General features: G+C 40.9%; 3 protein-coding genes across 3 annotated transcripts in view; 1 reads left to right on the plus strand and 2 right to left on the minus strand.

Annotated features, from left to right (window-relative positions):
* LOC126372093 (von Willebrand factor A domain-containing protein 8) overlaps positions 1-16,840 on the minus strand; it is a 240,443-nt gene that overhangs the window by 30,934 nt on the left and 192,669 nt on the right. The window lies entirely within an intron of this gene.
* On the minus strand, positions 166-7,854 carry LOC126372103 (zinc finger protein 470-like). The gene is made up of 9 exons (XM_050017655.1): positions 7,311-7,854; positions 5,884-7,123; positions 5,560-5,781; positions 5,223-5,389; positions 4,776-4,935; positions 4,240-4,433; positions 3,625-3,839; positions 3,065-3,219; positions 166-831 (listed from the first exon to the last, which is right to left on the minus strand). The coding sequence occupies exons 1-9, from the start codon at positions 7,685-7,687 to the stop codon at positions 379-381; spliced, it is 3,183 nt and encodes a 1,060-aa protein (XP_049873612.1). The 5' UTR covers positions 7,688-7,854; the 3' UTR covers positions 166-378.
* On the plus strand, positions 8,745-16,529 carry LOC126372091 (arginine-glutamic acid dipeptide repeats protein-like). Its single transcript, XM_050017630.1, has one exon. It carries the CDS (start codon positions 9,121-9,123, stop codon positions 14,623-14,625), a length of 5,505 nt encoding a protein of 1,834 aa, XP_049873587.1. The 5' UTR covers positions 8,745-9,120; the 3' UTR covers positions 14,626-16,529.

Here is a 16,840-nt window from a genome sequence, read left to right on the forward strand (position 1 = left end):
CAGTTTATAGTACACAGAAACAAAAACATAAAGACAAGTACATTATCGTGCTCTCCATCATCATACTGTCTTGTTCAGGGTAGACAGGCAATAAAAAAGTGATAAGTTTTAAATTATGTAAACTACTTGTTAATAATCATAATATAAAATGTGTTGGGGGTAAGGTACAATAACTGTAGAATTTAAATTGATTCTACTACTTTATTTTGGTTAAGCTACATTTTCCCTACAATGCTATACTTAATTGAACAGAGATCTCATTATAATAATTAATAATAATAAACAATGAAATTTCATAACAAAAAATAACTAAATAGAAATGAACAGCTCAATACGTACAGTACACATTCAATATTCGATATTACTTATAAATAAAGCTTAATTTGACGCTTCTGATTCCTCTTCGTCCATAGGTTCAATTTTAACGCTAACGAAATCCGTTGGCTCCAGCTCTTCTGCTTCATTATTTGCAAATTCAGTTTCTTTAGTAGCTGGTGGATCTTCATCTTCACTCTCCATCTCTTCTTCCTTCGTTTCTTCATCATCATCTTCCTCGTCATTGCCGTCACCAGTAACGTCCGGTTTTTTAGGAAGTGTTATTTTCTTCGGGAATGTTATAAAATCGCCTATCAAGATATCGGTAGCTACTCTCTTTGGGGGTCCAAATATGGTGGTCATCATGTCTTCGTCTAACCCAAGTTCTAGTTCTCTAGGGTCTAGGCGTCTGTAGAAATCTTTGACGTTTATTTCCGAGCCTTTCAGTCCGTGACGTCGACGAAGATGTTTGGTTATCGTACGCTTCACTGCGTAGGATTTCGTGCAGCATTTACACTGTAAGAGAAAATTTAAATTATCTGTTAGACACAAAGTATGTTTTATAAATTGAAATAATGCAATTGGTTCCTTTAAAAATTATCAGTGACGTAACATGCTTGCTGTCATCACAAAATACACTTCTCATCAAAAAAATCGAAACACTTCCGTTTTCATTGTTTCTGTCCGAATTTAACACAAAAAAGAATTCATACGATGAAAAAAAATACATAAATGTATAGCTGGCAGTTTGGCCATTACAGTAATAAGCGAAAATTCTAAATTCAAAATTAGAATTTCATTTGTTTATCTTATAAACGAAATGAATCACTGTTTTGAGACAAATGTGTGTTTAGGGTTGGAGTACATTTAGCGTTTAAAAACTAAAAATTGGCGCCTATCCTTAAACTTTTTGTTTTTTATTTCAATACTGTGACTTTGGGACGTCTGAAAAAAGGTTTTTTTTCTAAAACGTATGGATACTTCGCCCACAGAAGCCGCCCAAGTTGTGGCATTGCTGGATTCTGGCCTTAGTCAGCGTGTTGTGGCTGCAAGACTGCATCTAAGCCTGTCATCTGTTCATAGAGTCTATAAACGTTATCGGGAGACTGGTTTGTTCACGCGCCGTTCAGGATCTGGCAGGAATCGGGTCACTTCTGAGCGAGATGATCGATTTATTGTAACAACTTCTTTAAGAAATCGACGCCTTAACGCTTTTCAACTGCAGCAGCGGCTTCGTGTTGTACGAAGGGTGGCTGTAAGTGACTCTACAATTAGAAGAAGGTTGAAGGATCGTGGACTGGTACCGCATAAGCCAGCAAATGGGCCGAAATTAACTGCAGACCATCGAAGAGCGCGCCTTAACTTTGCACGTGAGCACCTAAATTGGTCATACCTACAGTGGAGCAAAGTTCTCTTTTCTGATGAGTGTAAAATTATGCTGTATGGTAACGACGGAAGGAACAAGGTCTACAGAAGAGACGGAGAACGCTATGCACAATGCTGCATTGAAGAAAAGGTCAGCTATGGTGGCGGTTCGTGGACGGTTTGGGGAGGAATCAGCGCCGACGGTAAGACAGAGCTTGCTTTCGTGTCTGGGCCACGTCTGCCTGCACTAAACTGTCATCGGTACGTCGAAGAGTGTCTCGAGCCTCATGTGATGCCCTATGCACATTTTATTGGCAACGGCTTCATATTCATGCACGACAATGCTAGGGCTCACACCGCGGGCGTCGTACGAGATTATCTTAACGAAGTCGATATCTCTATTATGGAATGGCCAGCAAGAAGCCCGGACATGAATCCCATTGAACATCTGTGGGATGAATTAAAGAGACGAATTTGAGCAAGAGATCCTGCCCCAGAAACACTTAGCCAGCTGCAAGATGCAATCCAAGAGGAATGGGACAATATACCACAGCATGTGATCGTGACTCTCATCCGATCGATGAAGAACCGTATGGAAGCAGTAATTAGAGCTCGGGGAGGGAATACAAGTTATTAAATAAACGTTTTTTAGCTTTTTTTTTCATTTACGTGTGTTGTTTTATCCATTTCCTTTATACTCCATACGGAATAAAAATGACTCATTTAACAAAATACGAAACCTATGAAAAATTCATTTAAATTTAGAACATTAACATTAAGATTTGATAAGCTCATATTACTCACTATTAAACGACATTTAACATTTATTCCTAAATGTACACATTTTTCTGATAATCCTGACAAAACGTAAACTTGCAAGGTGTTTCGATTTTTTTGATGAGAAGTGTAAATATGAAGCTTGAAATAAAAGTATGTGACACAAACTCAAAGAAAACAAAAACACGACGACGGCTCATATTTCTAAGCTGACTTTGAGCGTACGGAGTGTAAGGATTTCTTGCTTTGTATTGATTCCTATAGAACTGTAACGTAACACCACACCCAGGACACTCCATACATAAATATCATTGTTACCGTGTGTCGCCTAACACGTAAGTGCGAGCAAGACACAATCTGCCCCCTCTCTCTTACTCCCTTGCAACTTTCGGCCATTTAAGACACTTAAGACTCTGCGGGGTATGAAATTGACGCCGGTACGACTTGATGCGGGGCCGAAAGGGAGCGGAGAGTTACCGTGCTATACATAGTCTTATTCTTTATTCTATGATGAGCTACCATATATGGAGGAGCTAACAGAAAGCTCGTAGGTGAGGCGTGGTTTAGTTTAGAGTAGAGATTATATTATCTTAGCATGTATACTCACATGGAACATGTTAAGCCGGCTGTGTGTCAATACATGGTGCCTGAGGCCGACCGGGCTGGCCAGTGACTTGGGGCACAGCGGACAGGTGTGGTGCGCGCCCGAGTGAGCCGTGCGCAGGTGGCGTAGCATGTAGCGCTCGTCTTTGTACTTCTTATCTGTAAGTGTAAAGGAGAGTAAAAGAGAAGTTCACTACAAGATGGCACTTACAAAAGCCGCAGAAGATTTACTTTCATAATTTTCAATAGCAAAAAGTTTTGGCTCTGTCGCACGTAACCAATATATTGCACGACTTTGTATGCCTACTGTCACCACTGGTTTTAGTGATTTTATGGCACGGTTCAACAGGTAAAACTTGATATTCATTATATGCGACATAATTACAGGATTGTTTTGAAAACGTTTCTGATCTACATAAACTGAGCCTCAATATGATACCCTAAAATACACACAACAAACATTTGTTATATTCTGATCTAGAAGGTAGGAGGAAACAGACGTACATACATACATAGCGGTCAATAAATAACCATCCTTTCTGGTAAAAGTAATACATTACTCACCACAAAGCGGGCATTTAACTCCATCCTTGTTAGTGGTCTGATGTATCTTCATATGCTCCCGGAGCGAGCAGGCGCTGGTAAACAGCTTGGAGCAGACAGTACAGGTCTCCAGGTTCTCTCCCGTATGCTTCCTGATATGGTACGTCAGCTTCGACTTCTGGACGAACGTCTGGCCGCAGTACAGGCAAGCGTACGAAGCTTCTTTCGAGTGAGTTCTGGGAATTAATAGAAATATTATGGCTTCTCACTTACTAATCACTTAGGCCCACTTTCCTTTGGATAACTTAACAGTCAGTATTAATACAATCTTATGATTTCTACTACTGGGATCGCAATTACTAGCCATCATTAAGTTATGTATAATGTTAAAAGAAAGGGACCTAATATTGTACCCTGCGGTACGCACCCGTGTGTGTGTGTTTGTGTCTATCACCTAATGCTCATCTAATGCGCACAATACACATACAAACGCCAGCGAAGCGAAGCGTCAGCGCAGTGGTCGCACTGAGTATAGTGGTACGGGCGCGCGCCTTCCGCTCCTGGGGCAGCATGTTGAAGCGCTGCACGAACGCGTCGATAGCAAACAGTACTTAGCTGTACAAATAGCAGTCTTACCTAAGATGAGAGGTACAAGCGCCCTTGTCAGCGAAGGTGCGGTCGCACTGGGTACAGTGGTACGGGCGCTCGCCTGTATGTCTCCGCTCGTGGCGCAGCATGTTGGAGCGCTGCACGAACCGCATCGGGCAGTAGGAACACGCGTGACGGGGGCCCTCGTGGATCTGCAGGTGCTCACGGAAGGAGTCTTTTTTCTGTTGACAGAGAATTTTAGGTTTTATAAAAATTGGATGCATTTTACTGGTAGGTATCCTTAGGGTTAAAGCGTAAAACATGAATGAAATATAAAAACCCTCGCCATTTTGCGGTTAAAATAAGAGCAATTATTTTCCAGAATAACAACAGTTAGACAGATTAAAAACACAAACACATTTATCTATTTTTTGCCAAAAAGAAATGATTCTTAAATAAACATCGACTATTGAAAGTCTTATAAGATTGACGTTGTGGGCAGACCCAGAAGATTCCTCAAAACAACGTATATTTATACTTAGTATGTTAGGCCACACATCGTAGTTTACATAAATGTTACTAACCGCAAAAACTTTCTGGCAGATGTTGCAAGTGTAGTTCTTTTTGACGGGTGAGTGGTCCTGTTTGTGCATGTATAGCGACGACTTGTACTGGAAGGACTTGCCGCACTCCTGGCACTCATAAGGGTGGTGGCCCGGGTGACGGAGCAGGTAGTGCAGTTTTCTGGAAATAGGAAAAAAATTATGTAGTTGAAGAAATAAAAAAGTTAGGAAAAGTAATTGTCTGGGTAAAAGACAAATTATACAATGCTAATCTAGTAGATATAGAAGCCAGTCTAAGATGATTAAAGTGATTACGACGCTTTTACTCATGATTTCACAGGAAAGTATTTCTATTTTATTTAGGTTCTCTTATGACTTTTATTCATATTGCACATTTTTCACTTGGTAATTCTTACTTATCGCCAAAGAAGATATATAAAAGTTAATAGGCAAATAATGCTGGCTCACCTCTCATCCATAGAATGCAGTAACTCCTTGCATATCTTGCACTTGAACTTGCCGGGCCCATGCACAGCAGTCGTGTGCGCGCTGCGCGCGCGCGCGTTCGGGAACTCGCGTCCGCAGATGCTGCATGAGCACGCCAGGTCCTTCCGCTCCATTGAATAGTGCTGAGACTACAGATAATGAAGAATGAGTATAGAGTATATAGTAAGTACCACTCTAAATATGTATAAGAATGAATAGGTGATCCGAATACCACTAACCAAAAACATTTAGCTTTTTCCTTTCCTTTTCTAAATTATGCATGTAACATAGTTTATTTATGTAATACATTAATACTCACCCTTAAATGAAGGTTAAAAGACTTCTTATGGCTGAGTGGCCTGTACTGACATCCATCGAGAGAGCAGAATAGTTTCCTAGCCTCCGGATGTTCAGTGACAAAGTGAGTCCGCATCTGTTCCACTGAGGAGACCACAATGGCACACAAGCAGCACTTAAGCAGGTATTTTAGATTAGAGGCATCGGTGTTGTGCTTTTCTAAATAGTGGTGTGTAAACCAGATCTGAAATGAAATAAAACAAAAAATAAGAATTACAAATGTGAGATTCGAATTTCAATTAAAAGCATTAAATATAAAAACAGCTTTTAAATATTATTCAATTACCTTATCACTAAATAATTCAGAGCATTCACACTTATAATACTGATCTTTATACTTCGGAAAATGTACCCTCGTGTGGTGTGTCTCTCTATCTGGTTCATTCCAGAACAGAGTCGGGCAATATTTACACTTAAACCCCAGATGGGGACTGAAGCAGTTGTCATACTCCAGCAGTTCCATATGTTCAATCAAATGGCGCCGAGTCGCAACTCTGTTGTCAAATTCTTTGTCACAAAACTGACATAACCAGAGATCTTCAAAGTCACCAAGCTCATCACTTATGTGACTGTCCAGCTCATTTTGACTATCAAAAGTGGTGGCACACACTCGGCATGAAAAGATTGGCACCATTTTCACACTGTGCATCTTGTGCATGTGAGTAGTAAATTCTTGAATATTGCTATATTTATTTGGACATAAAGAACAATTGACTTCTGCAATCATTTCTCTTGCTTTTTCATAGTCAATATCAGAATTTTCAGGTACAAGGTTTGAGCTTATGGCAGTCAGAGCTCCAGTTAGATATTCAAAGTAAGTTTTCTGAAGCACAACCAGTTCCATTAATGTTACATCAAAATCTTCGTCACCCTTGTATGATTTTATAAGTTCTAACTGACTTTTGTCAATCTCTGGGGCATTTTCATTTTTTGCATCATCTACATCACTCACACTCTCTTGTTTTATTTCCGAAAGAAGTTCTCTTAAAGTGTTCTCATTTTCTTTAATAATATTTTGTTGAATTGCTTCACTAGTTTGTTTATGATCTAAGTCAACATAGCCACACTTTTGTGTGTTTTTCAAACTCTCAATAAACCCTTGACTAACATCTGCACCAAAAACAGTGAATGGGAAATCTGATCCTGAAATAAGATATGTGAAGCACTTGAGTGTAAAATGGTGGTACCCCATGTAGTGGTTGACAAATGTTGTTGATAAATTGTTAGATTTACAACATAGTAGACAGAGGAATTTCTGACAGCCTTCAAACTCTAGTTCCCATAGTATGTCTCCGTCTTTACTTGAGACATTTGAAACATTGTGCTTTTGGAACAAATGTGTGTGGTACTGATCATTGTCTGGGAGTCGGAAGTGGCACAGTCGGCAGTGTACAAGGTTGTGTGCAATACTGAGATGTTGCTTCAAGTCAACATCTGTAGGGAAGTCCTCAACACACTGGGAGCATGGCCATGGTGTATGGAACTTCTTGTGAGCATGCCATGCTTCTCTGTCTGGGACAAAGTATCTGGAATGTAAATAAATTATACATTTTTTTAATATAGGAGCCCTGGCTATGTCTAATTATTAATTGGCATAATATAACTACAAAATAAAATAGTATCTAGTTTATTAACAAAATCAAGAATAAATATTAGACGAATATTACGAGAACGAAATGTAATTACCAAAATATGATTAAATTCCGAACTCACCTACATATCCCACAGAAATCCTTTTTGTGATTTAAAATATAATGGACTACTATTTTAGACCTGTTGATAAACCATTCAGAGCATAGTAAGCAACTGTATGGTCCAGTCGGGTTCAAATCCTTTAGATACAACCAAACATCTGCTGGGCGTTGGATCACAGGGCGAGAGAGCTGGCTTTTTACTTTACGAGCCAAGTCAATGGTCAAACCTGCTTTGTTAAGCATAAACTCTTGAGTTTTCTTTAGCTTCTTCTTCTTTCTCAGCTTAATTTCGTTCTCAGCAGTTTGAGGTATGATTTCAAGAGCAAATTTCTCGGGGTTTAGCTTCTTGGCCGCCGCTAGGGCGGATAAAGGTTCATCGTCCGACTCCTCCGACATCGCTTTGAAACAGAAATATCACGTTAGTTAAATACACAGTATGATCGACTTCAAGTGATTACAGACAGACAGAATACAGATTTACAGATCTAGTAGCAATTTCTTATTATGTCTGTATTCTGTATTACTTTACTCATTGCTGTCAACTTATTTATCAATCAGGACGTTCAGGGTTGTCACTTGTCAAAAAAACTATAAAACACCTTTTCACCGTACCTATACCGAAAAATAAAAACTTTCATCTGCCTCTAAAGACGCATGTTAGAAAGAAATGACTATAGCCTAAGGAGGCGCACTTTATTGAAACGAGCATAGATAATAAACTAGATACTGTTTTGTTCTACATGTAGGACTGCTTTATAAAATTACATTCCGTTTCGAACGGTGTTCTTTTTGTGTTCATAATTTTCATAATCTTAATATATTCTTCAGTATTCTCTTTATTACTTTTAAACAGAAGTGAATAACTCCATAATTGTATAAACTCATATATTTGTTTCCACATTCATTATCTTTATTTATATATTTCCTTTACAAATTTATTTTATATTATCATTAACATGCGTAGAACGAAATTAATTAGAAAATTGTCTCATTGAAGCAGCCATGAGGCTTTTCGGCGGGAAACGGGAACGGGACAGTTGCTTTCTTCATTGAGTAATCTAAATAATTAATACGAAGTGGTGTTTTGTGGTTAATGATCGCATTAAGTTAGTCGGAAGACATTCGCGAGTGTTATTATATTGGAGTATTCAATAAACAAAGTGTATCTGCCTATTTTCGCTTCGTGCTGGGAAGCCGCTTCATAACTCAAAAGTTTATGCGGACTTTTGAGTTAATTCGTTTGGGGTTCGGAGTAGGAGTCTACTCCGAGGGTGGGGGCTTAGGTTTCATCATCATCACCTTTCATCATTTCATTAATCATCAAGAAAAAAAATACGTCAGACATGGCTGTATGGGCATAGTTCCCTTTGCCTTACCCTTCGGGGAAAACCAAAACAAAAAAAAAAAAAAAAAAATGAAGCAGCCATTTTGATAGAAATGAGTTTGTCTATGGTGTGATCCAAAGAAAGGCGAAGCTAAACAAAAGGGTAGCATGTAGATAGCATTTACTAAAATAATAGTAAATTAGGCATAAATATTGACTCAATTAACTTATTTTTATGAAACAATTGAGTGAAGTTCTTAGTTATAATTCGAGTGTAACATACAAGTTCGTAAAATGAAGCACAATGCATCGTGTAATGGTGGCCATTAGGGATAATAATTATGTATATTGGCATACTTACTCCTTCACGGACCATCAAAAATATACGTAAAAGGAGACTACAGTGTTACAGTTTGAATCATTAATTGAACAATATGTAAACTGGATATTAGTGATATGTGAGTGCGACGAGGTTGTCCAGTGTAAATAGCCCGTATTGCCAACCATGGCTCAGAATCAAGGGGAGGTTCAAGTGGGAACACCGAACCAACCCGTGAAAGACAAGGATATCTATGCTTGCCTGCCTGATATGCGAGTGAACGGGCCGCTGGGACCCGACGAACCGTATCCAGGAGGTGAGGAGCTACGCTGGTTGCCTGCACAGGCTACTGACCGCGACCTGGTGATGTATTTGCGAGCTGCGCGCTCTATGGCAGCGTTTGCAGGCATGTGCGACGGAGGTTCCCCCGACGACGGCTGTGTGGCCGCCAGTCGCGACGACACCACTATCAACGCGCTTGACGTTCTTCACGATTCGGGCTACGATCCCGGTCGAGCTCTCCAAGCCCTAGTCAAGTGCCCTGTTCCTAAGGGAATTGAGAAGAAGTGGTCAGAAGAAGAAACAAAAAGATTTGTGAAAGGTATTCGTCAATTTGGTAAGAATTTCTTTAAAATCAAGAAAGATCTTCTTCCACACAAAGATACTGCAGAATTAGTCGAGTTTTACTACTTATGGAAAAAGACTCCTGGTGCTAGTAGTAATAGACCACATAGGAGAAGGCGGCAGGCTTCTTTGAGACGTGTGCGCAACACAAGGAATTCTCGAGCAGGTACTCCTAAAGAACAGACACCTGAAGCTACACCAACGGTTCCGGAAACAAATGGTTCAAGGCCATCTCCAAATCCTAAAGAAGGCGGAGAAATGAGTTCAGTAACAGAAGATGAAAACTCAGAAGAAGATAGTGATTCGAGAGAAGCTGGTGATATAGCTAAAGCTGACAATGGTAGAACTGGTGACAACCCTGAAGATTCACCAAGTAGAATGAGGACTAGAAATAAATCTAAAGAACAAACTACCCCTAATGGTAAGAAAGGTCAAGATGAAAGTGACAATGACTCAAAATCAAAAGCAAAGACTGCAAAACCGACTGCACAAAGTACAAATAATAATATTACTGAAAAAGTTTTATCTTCACCAGTCAGTAAAGATGCAAATAAAAAGAAAGTTGCAAATGGCAAAGTTGATGTTTCAAAAGTTAAGAAGCGTCTTCCAGATGATGGCAAGCCAGGAGGAATTATGGATGGAGATGTTCAAATGAAGAAGAAAAAGCCAGTTGAACCACCAGATAGTCCAGCTGAAAGTCTTACAAATGATAGCTTTCCTGCCATGGATGAAAGTGAACCTCCTGAACCAGAGCCAGAAGCTTGTGATTTTAGCTTCAATAAGACTGACAAAGAAAATGTTGATCAAAGTAAAGAACCCGAATCTGACCAACAACCTGCAAAACCTGCAGAAGCCCAAGTGAAAACAGAAGTTATTACCGAACCTGTTATTAAAACTGAAAAAGAATCTATGCCTCCAGTGTTCAATGTTGTACCAGAGAAAGAAGATAGAAATGTGTTGGATCTCAAAACAGACTCTAATGTACCTAAAAATCCTGAGAATGTTGAACCCAGACCACTTGCTTTACAGAACAATATATTTCCAAAAACTGAGCTCATTATACCTAAAGTTACACCTATGGCTACAGATGGCATAGAAAAGATTAAAATAAAAGAAGAGATAGATACTGAAGAACAAACACTTAATCTTCAAAAAGAAGAATTCCAAAAGGATCCACTATCCCACAATTTCCCTGGTCATCCTGTAAGTCAGGCAAACAAACCACTTAATTTAGAAAACACGAACTTCTTTGTAAAGGATAGCCATATTTATAATCCGAAACTTAGTCACAGTATCAAAATTGAAGGTGTAACAAGTAACATCTTCAACCCAGTCAATATTTCTAAAGATAGTTCCATTATAAGAAGTGCAAAAGATTTTCCAGCTGGTATGCCACCATTCTCATATCCACCAAACATGAATTTTGCTGGTGACCCCAACAAACATAACCCACTAATAAATCCACTGAAGACAGTAATAAAACTTGAGCCTAGAGATGAAGCAAGTGAAATGAAGAATCAAAATACACCGGAAATTTTCACAGCAACAATATCAACAGGAAGTAAAGTGGACTCACCAAGTGCCCCTCGATTGGATACTTTACAAAGAATTAGTCCATCTCCCACTAACACACGTGGTTCACCGCCACCTATGGAACATCCTACAACGACAAATACCGAACCAATCTCGCCTGCCAATTCACAAGAAAATAAAGAAGCTGATGCTGAAGATAAACAACAACCTACGGATTTAAAAACCCAACCATCACCGAAACTTGACAATCAAAGTGCAGGGTTACGCCCTCAAATATTTCCTTCTCCGTTACGTCCAGAGAACCTTGGCGTACGCTCAACAGATGCACCTACAACTCCTGTATCTGGACAAAGTATGCCACCACCTCCTACTATTGCTGGTCAACCTTCGATTGCTGGTCTTTTGCCACCTGGACCATTGATTTCTATCGGAACGGGTTCAAATGTTGGACCTTACGGGTTCATGCCAGCATCATTATATGGCCATCCAGGACACCCAGGAATAGACAAGCCTGGTTCACTACCACCCTTGATGCAACCAGTTCCACCTTCCCATGGTTTACCTGGGAGTAACTTAATTCCTCCGCCGTCTAACCAGAATGATCCATCAATGCCACAAGATTTGAAGATCAAACAAGAAGTACCAGACAATGTGCCAGCTAATCTCTCCACGCAAAGTATGTCTGATCCTCTGCAATCACTGAAAGAAGTTAAAGTGCCTGGTTATCCAATAGGTAGTGCCATAGCACAACATTTAAGTACAGATAGGGACAGAGAGTCTCTATCAAGTGTTGAGAACAACAGCAGACCACCAAGCCAACCCACAAATGAAAGTTCTAATGTGCCAAGTGCATTCCTTGGCCCAAGAATAGATAGTATAAAGAAAGAACCTGATTTCTTACATCAACCACATTTGACCCCTGTGTCGACCAGTCAATCTAGTGGCTCTGATTCTACGAATACTGTACCACCAGTGAAGAGTCCACATACTCCGACGCCTATAAAGAGTCAACCAAGTCACAATGGAACTCCAGGACATGGCCCACATCCATCAGCCACGACGTCGCCTTTTACAAGGCATTTGACAAGTCCTTCACAGCCGAGACACATATCTGCCTCTCCTGTCCATAACCCACCAGTGTCGCATTCTGCTCTGAACTTAATGAATCCGACGCCTCTGACAATACCTGCCACAATGCCTGGACCTATCATGCATTCTGGTCAACAACATGGTCCTCCGCACCACCCCTTCGCATCGCCTTTGCATCATCCACCGCACCCTTTACTTCACCCATCGATCTTCCAATTGTCAGCTGCAGCCGCAGCGCACGCTATGCATCCGTATTACCCCCATCCTCATCCTGGCTACTCGATGCCGTATCCATATCCGTATGGACCATTACCACAACCACACCCAATACCACCGATGCATCCCGCTTCAAGTACGCCAGGAAGACACGACCCGGTAAAGCCTTCGACGATTGAGTCTACGACTATGCTCAGTTCACATCACAGTACTAGTTCTTCAGTGACTACACGATCCCTAAGAGAGATTTCTGAGAGCACAGATGATCCAAGAAATCCTACTGAAAGACAGCTGCATGAAACTACTATGACCCATCATCATTCAACCAGCCATCATAGTGCTGTACATACAAGTACTGAGAAACAGCCAAGCCATGTTGGTGGTGGTACAAACCACACATTGTCTATATCACATTCAACTTCTAGCAGTTCGTCACAATCGATCCAGCACAAAATTAACACCCAACAGAAAAGTTCTTCTCACTCAAGTTCGCCGCATCATCTTTCAGCCAGTGTGTCACAAACAACCAGTACTTCGTCGTCGGTTAATGTTACTAATAATCATACTCACCACCATTCCCATCATTTGGCACACCATCCAGAAAGGTTATCGCCAGCAGATTCTATGTTATTACGGCATCACCCAAAGATGCTTCCTGGAAATCCAAGCCATCTTATGATCCAACCTCCTTCAATGGGACATCCCATGGGTCTCGGTTTGCCTCCGGGACCAGGGCCCAGCTCCATCGAAAGCTTAAGGCTTCATGCTCAAGCTGCCGCGGGTCTGCAAGCGTCGCATCCTAGACCAGGATCACCTCATCAAATTCCACACGGTCATCCTCACTTACGAGGTCCGCCAAGACCAGGGTTGCAAGAGGAAAATCCCGAATTAAAACTTGAAACTCAATCACAACCAGAAGAAGAAGAAATTCCAAGTCCCGCGCATATACCCCATGGACCGAGCCCTGAACCTAAGATTGAAGATACCGAGTGTCATAGATCTCAGTCCGCAATATTTCTTCGACACTGGAATCGTGGTGACTATAATTCGTGCACACGAACAGATCTCATTTTCAAACCTGTACCAGAATCAAAACTTGCTCGTAAGCGAGAGGAACGTCTGCGGAAACAAGCAGAAAGAGACAGAGAGGAAAGAGAAAAGATTGCGCAACAGGCGCATAGGAAGATTGCGACACCTGAAAAGCCTGAAACCAAACCGCCTTCCAGAGGAGCGATCGAAACAATTACTTCTCCATACGACAGATTCCCACGACCACCTGGCTATCCTGATACCCCTGCGTTACGACAGCTATCAGAGTACGCTCGACCACACGCAGGATTTAGCCCCGGCAACCTACCACGCCATTGTATGGATCCTATGTTACAATATCAATTGAGTTCGATGTACGGCGCCGCAGGAGCGAGGGAGCGTCTAGAGCTTGAACATCTCGAAAGAGAAAAGCGAGACCGAGAAATAAGAGAATTGAGAGAACGTGAATTAAACGACAGACTAAAAGAGGAACTTCTCAAAAACAATGTAGGTCCACGAGCGCTCGATCCACATTGGTTAGAAATGCACAGACGTTACGGAATGCCACCACCGCCGCCCCAGGGAGCTATACCGGTCCAGTTCGGCCTCTATCCTCCTGGCCACGGACCGGCCGCTCTGTCGCAGCTTGAAAGAGAAAGACTGGAGAGGCTCGGTATTCCACCGGCGTCGCAGCCCGGCGCCCCGCAGTCGGTGCCGGTGTCGGGCGCGCCGCCGCACCACCCGCATCACCCGCACCCGGGCGTGGCGGCCGCGCAGCTGGAAGCCGCCGAGCGGCTGGCGCTCGCCGCCGACCCGATGGTGCGCCTGCAGATGGCAGGCATCAACCCCGAGTACCACGCCCACACACACGCGCACACCCACGCGCACTCGCACACCCACCTGCACCTGCACCCGGGGCAGCAGGCGGCGGCACAGGCGCAGCAGGAGGCGCTCGGGCTGAGCCTGGGCGCGGGCGCCCAGTACCGGCCGCTGCCACACCCGGACCTGCTGGGCAGACCTTATGCGGAGCAGCTGGCGCAGCAGGCGGCGGCGCACGAGCAGCTGCAGCGGCAGTTGCTGCTGGAGCGCGAGCGCGGCTTCCTGCACCCCGCGCACCACGAGGACTTCCTGCGCCAGCAGCGCGAGCGCGAGCTTAAGGTGCGCGCGCTCGAGGAGGCGGCCCGCGCCTCGCGCCCGTAGTCCGCCGCCGCCGCGCCGCGGCCCCCGCCTGACAACTCTGTCGTGCTCGTGGAGTGATGTGCTCGGCTCTATCCCACTGATCGCGTGGTGAGTGGTGACCCTACCCATTTCTATGGTTGACTTACATTGTTGTAAATACCCGTATAAAATCATAGTGTTCGTATGATATTCGCGTCGAAAACGTTGAACTGGACGATTTTTCATAATATTATGTGTGACGACACTTGTAATTTATAATATAACTTAAATATTTAAGTTTTATAATGTTTTTATAGTCGCATGGTTATGTAGTACGCTTATTTTCCATGCTCAAATTTATTTCTTAACTACTAGTCATAATTACAATTTTATTTGTGAAATACTAAGAGTCACACGTTTTTACATACAATACTTTTAGTTTAAATTATTGTTTATAGAACTTTATAATTGTGCAGTTAACTAGCAAATCAAGGTGATTAGTATTCCCATGAATGGACCACATGTCTATTGAAATTGTAAACCTTGTTTTTAACCTTCATGACATGACATAATAAATAAAGTTATAAAATTTTAAGTATGAATAAGACAGAGTAGGGACTGTGACTTGCCTTTCTAATCTACTTGCCTTTATATACTGACCCTAGTGGAGTTATCTTTCTTACTCTGTGTAATCCTAAGATATTATATGAAGGCCCTCTTCTTAAATTATTAAATATATTCATACATAACTTATTATTTTATCAAAACGATATTATAGCTCTCAGTGAAAGAATAAAATTGTAAGTGTCCAAGAAAGTAGCGTCTACTTTCTATGAGATCAATACGCAATTTGTGGAACTAATTAGGCTAACATATCAATTATGAGATTGAGATCTTTGCACGAGTCGCAATAATGGATGTGCGCCTTGAATTTTAGTCGTGCAAAATTGATGCAATAATTCTGTAACTTATGAGATATTTATTACCTGTTTTATGGGAGGTTTAACTCGTTCCGCTATTTTTTACACGAAATGTCAATAACGTGTTCTTTGTCTACTTATATTGAGTGTAATGTTTGAATCGAAATCGAAGATCTAAGTATTGTACATTAACAAAACGATGTAACCGCAAAAACTGTGTGGATAACTTCATTTAAATGATGATGCAATCGAAAATCATCTCATATATATATCGTTATTTCTTTTATATGCAGTTTTTGAGGTCAAATTGCCGTGAAAAAGTTTTGTTATGTATTTTTTATGGTATAACACCTGTGAACTCATTTGTTGTACAGTCAACAGTACATCAGACTTGGCGCGAAAGTTTGTAAACTTAGAGCCGTATACTTTTTAACAGTTAATGTGGCGTTACCCGTACCTAATGGAATCTTAGATTTGAAATGATTTCATGTCAATATAATGAGATAACTATTATATTTTCTAACGAACTTGATATGTATTGTAATAAATAGCCTCTCATTTCCAAGAGGGTTAAATCTTCGCTTGTAATAAGTAGATAACTTTTGGAAACAATCAGTTGATTCTTGTGGAGTAATAAAAATATAGGTATACAAGTTAAGTGGTTTAAAATTTAAAACAAATCTTGTAAATTTAAGAGTTGTAATTTTCACCCAGTGTACACATTCAATAATTCTATTGCACTATAATGTAATATAATTCCCCTAAAATAGGCGCTGTAGAATTGAAATAAAAGTTATAGAATATTGTAGAATTTAACAGTTCACATTTTCGCTTGGTAGGTGTTATTTTGGTAAAGCCATAGTTACTGAAGAGAAATGAGTATTATTTTTAGAGACAAATTATATCTTAATTAAATAAGAGGTTGCGTGTCGGTTTAAAACTTCATTTATTTAGACAATAAGATTAATGGATGTCTTAGTGCTTTTGTGTAAATTTTTTTGAATAATATATGTGGAAAAAAATCAATTTTGTTGTTTTCTTTACGATACTTTCGCACTTCAATATATACTTTTGCACTAAACCCTACTACCTACTTACATAAAATCATTGGAGTATAGTTTCGTTACTCCAAACGTAGTGAATTATATTCTCTTTGAAGATGATGTTGAACCGATTGTCCTTTCTGACCTAATGAAGAGACTTGCATTTGAGATTTATATCAAAAGTGGCTGCAAGTTCTGATTACTCGTGGCTCCCTAACATGATGACTGGACAGCGCAATAGTAATCCTGACACTAGGGTTGATGAGGTCGGTCATTCATCACAACACGAGAGAA

The sequence above is a fragment of the Pectinophora gossypiella genome, chromosome 13 (genome assembly GCF_024362695.1).
Source record: "Pectinophora gossypiella chromosome 13, ilPecGoss1.1, whole genome shotgun sequence".
NCBI lineage: Eukaryota > Metazoa > Arthropoda > Insecta > Lepidoptera > Gelechiidae > Pectinophora > Pectinophora gossypiella.

Bases quoted from the DNA above. Each gene is read 5' to 3' on its own strand.
- LOC126372103 (XM_050017655.1), bottom strand. From the start codon at position 7,687: ATGTCGGAGGAGTCGGACGATGAACCTTTATCCGCCCTAGCGGCGGCC. The intron at 4,936-5,222 runs GTGAGCCAGCAT...TCCTATTTCCAG, and splicing joins CTGCATTCTATGGATGAGAG to AAAACTGCACTACCTGCTCC. The intron at 3,220-3,624 runs GTGAGTAATGTA...TTACACTTACAG, and splicing joins AGTTAAATGCCCGCTTTGTG to ATAAGAAGTACAAAGACGAG.
- LOC126372091 (XM_050017630.1), top strand. From the start codon at position 9,121: ATGGCTCAGAATCAAGGGGAGGTTCAAGTGGGAACACCGAACCAACCC.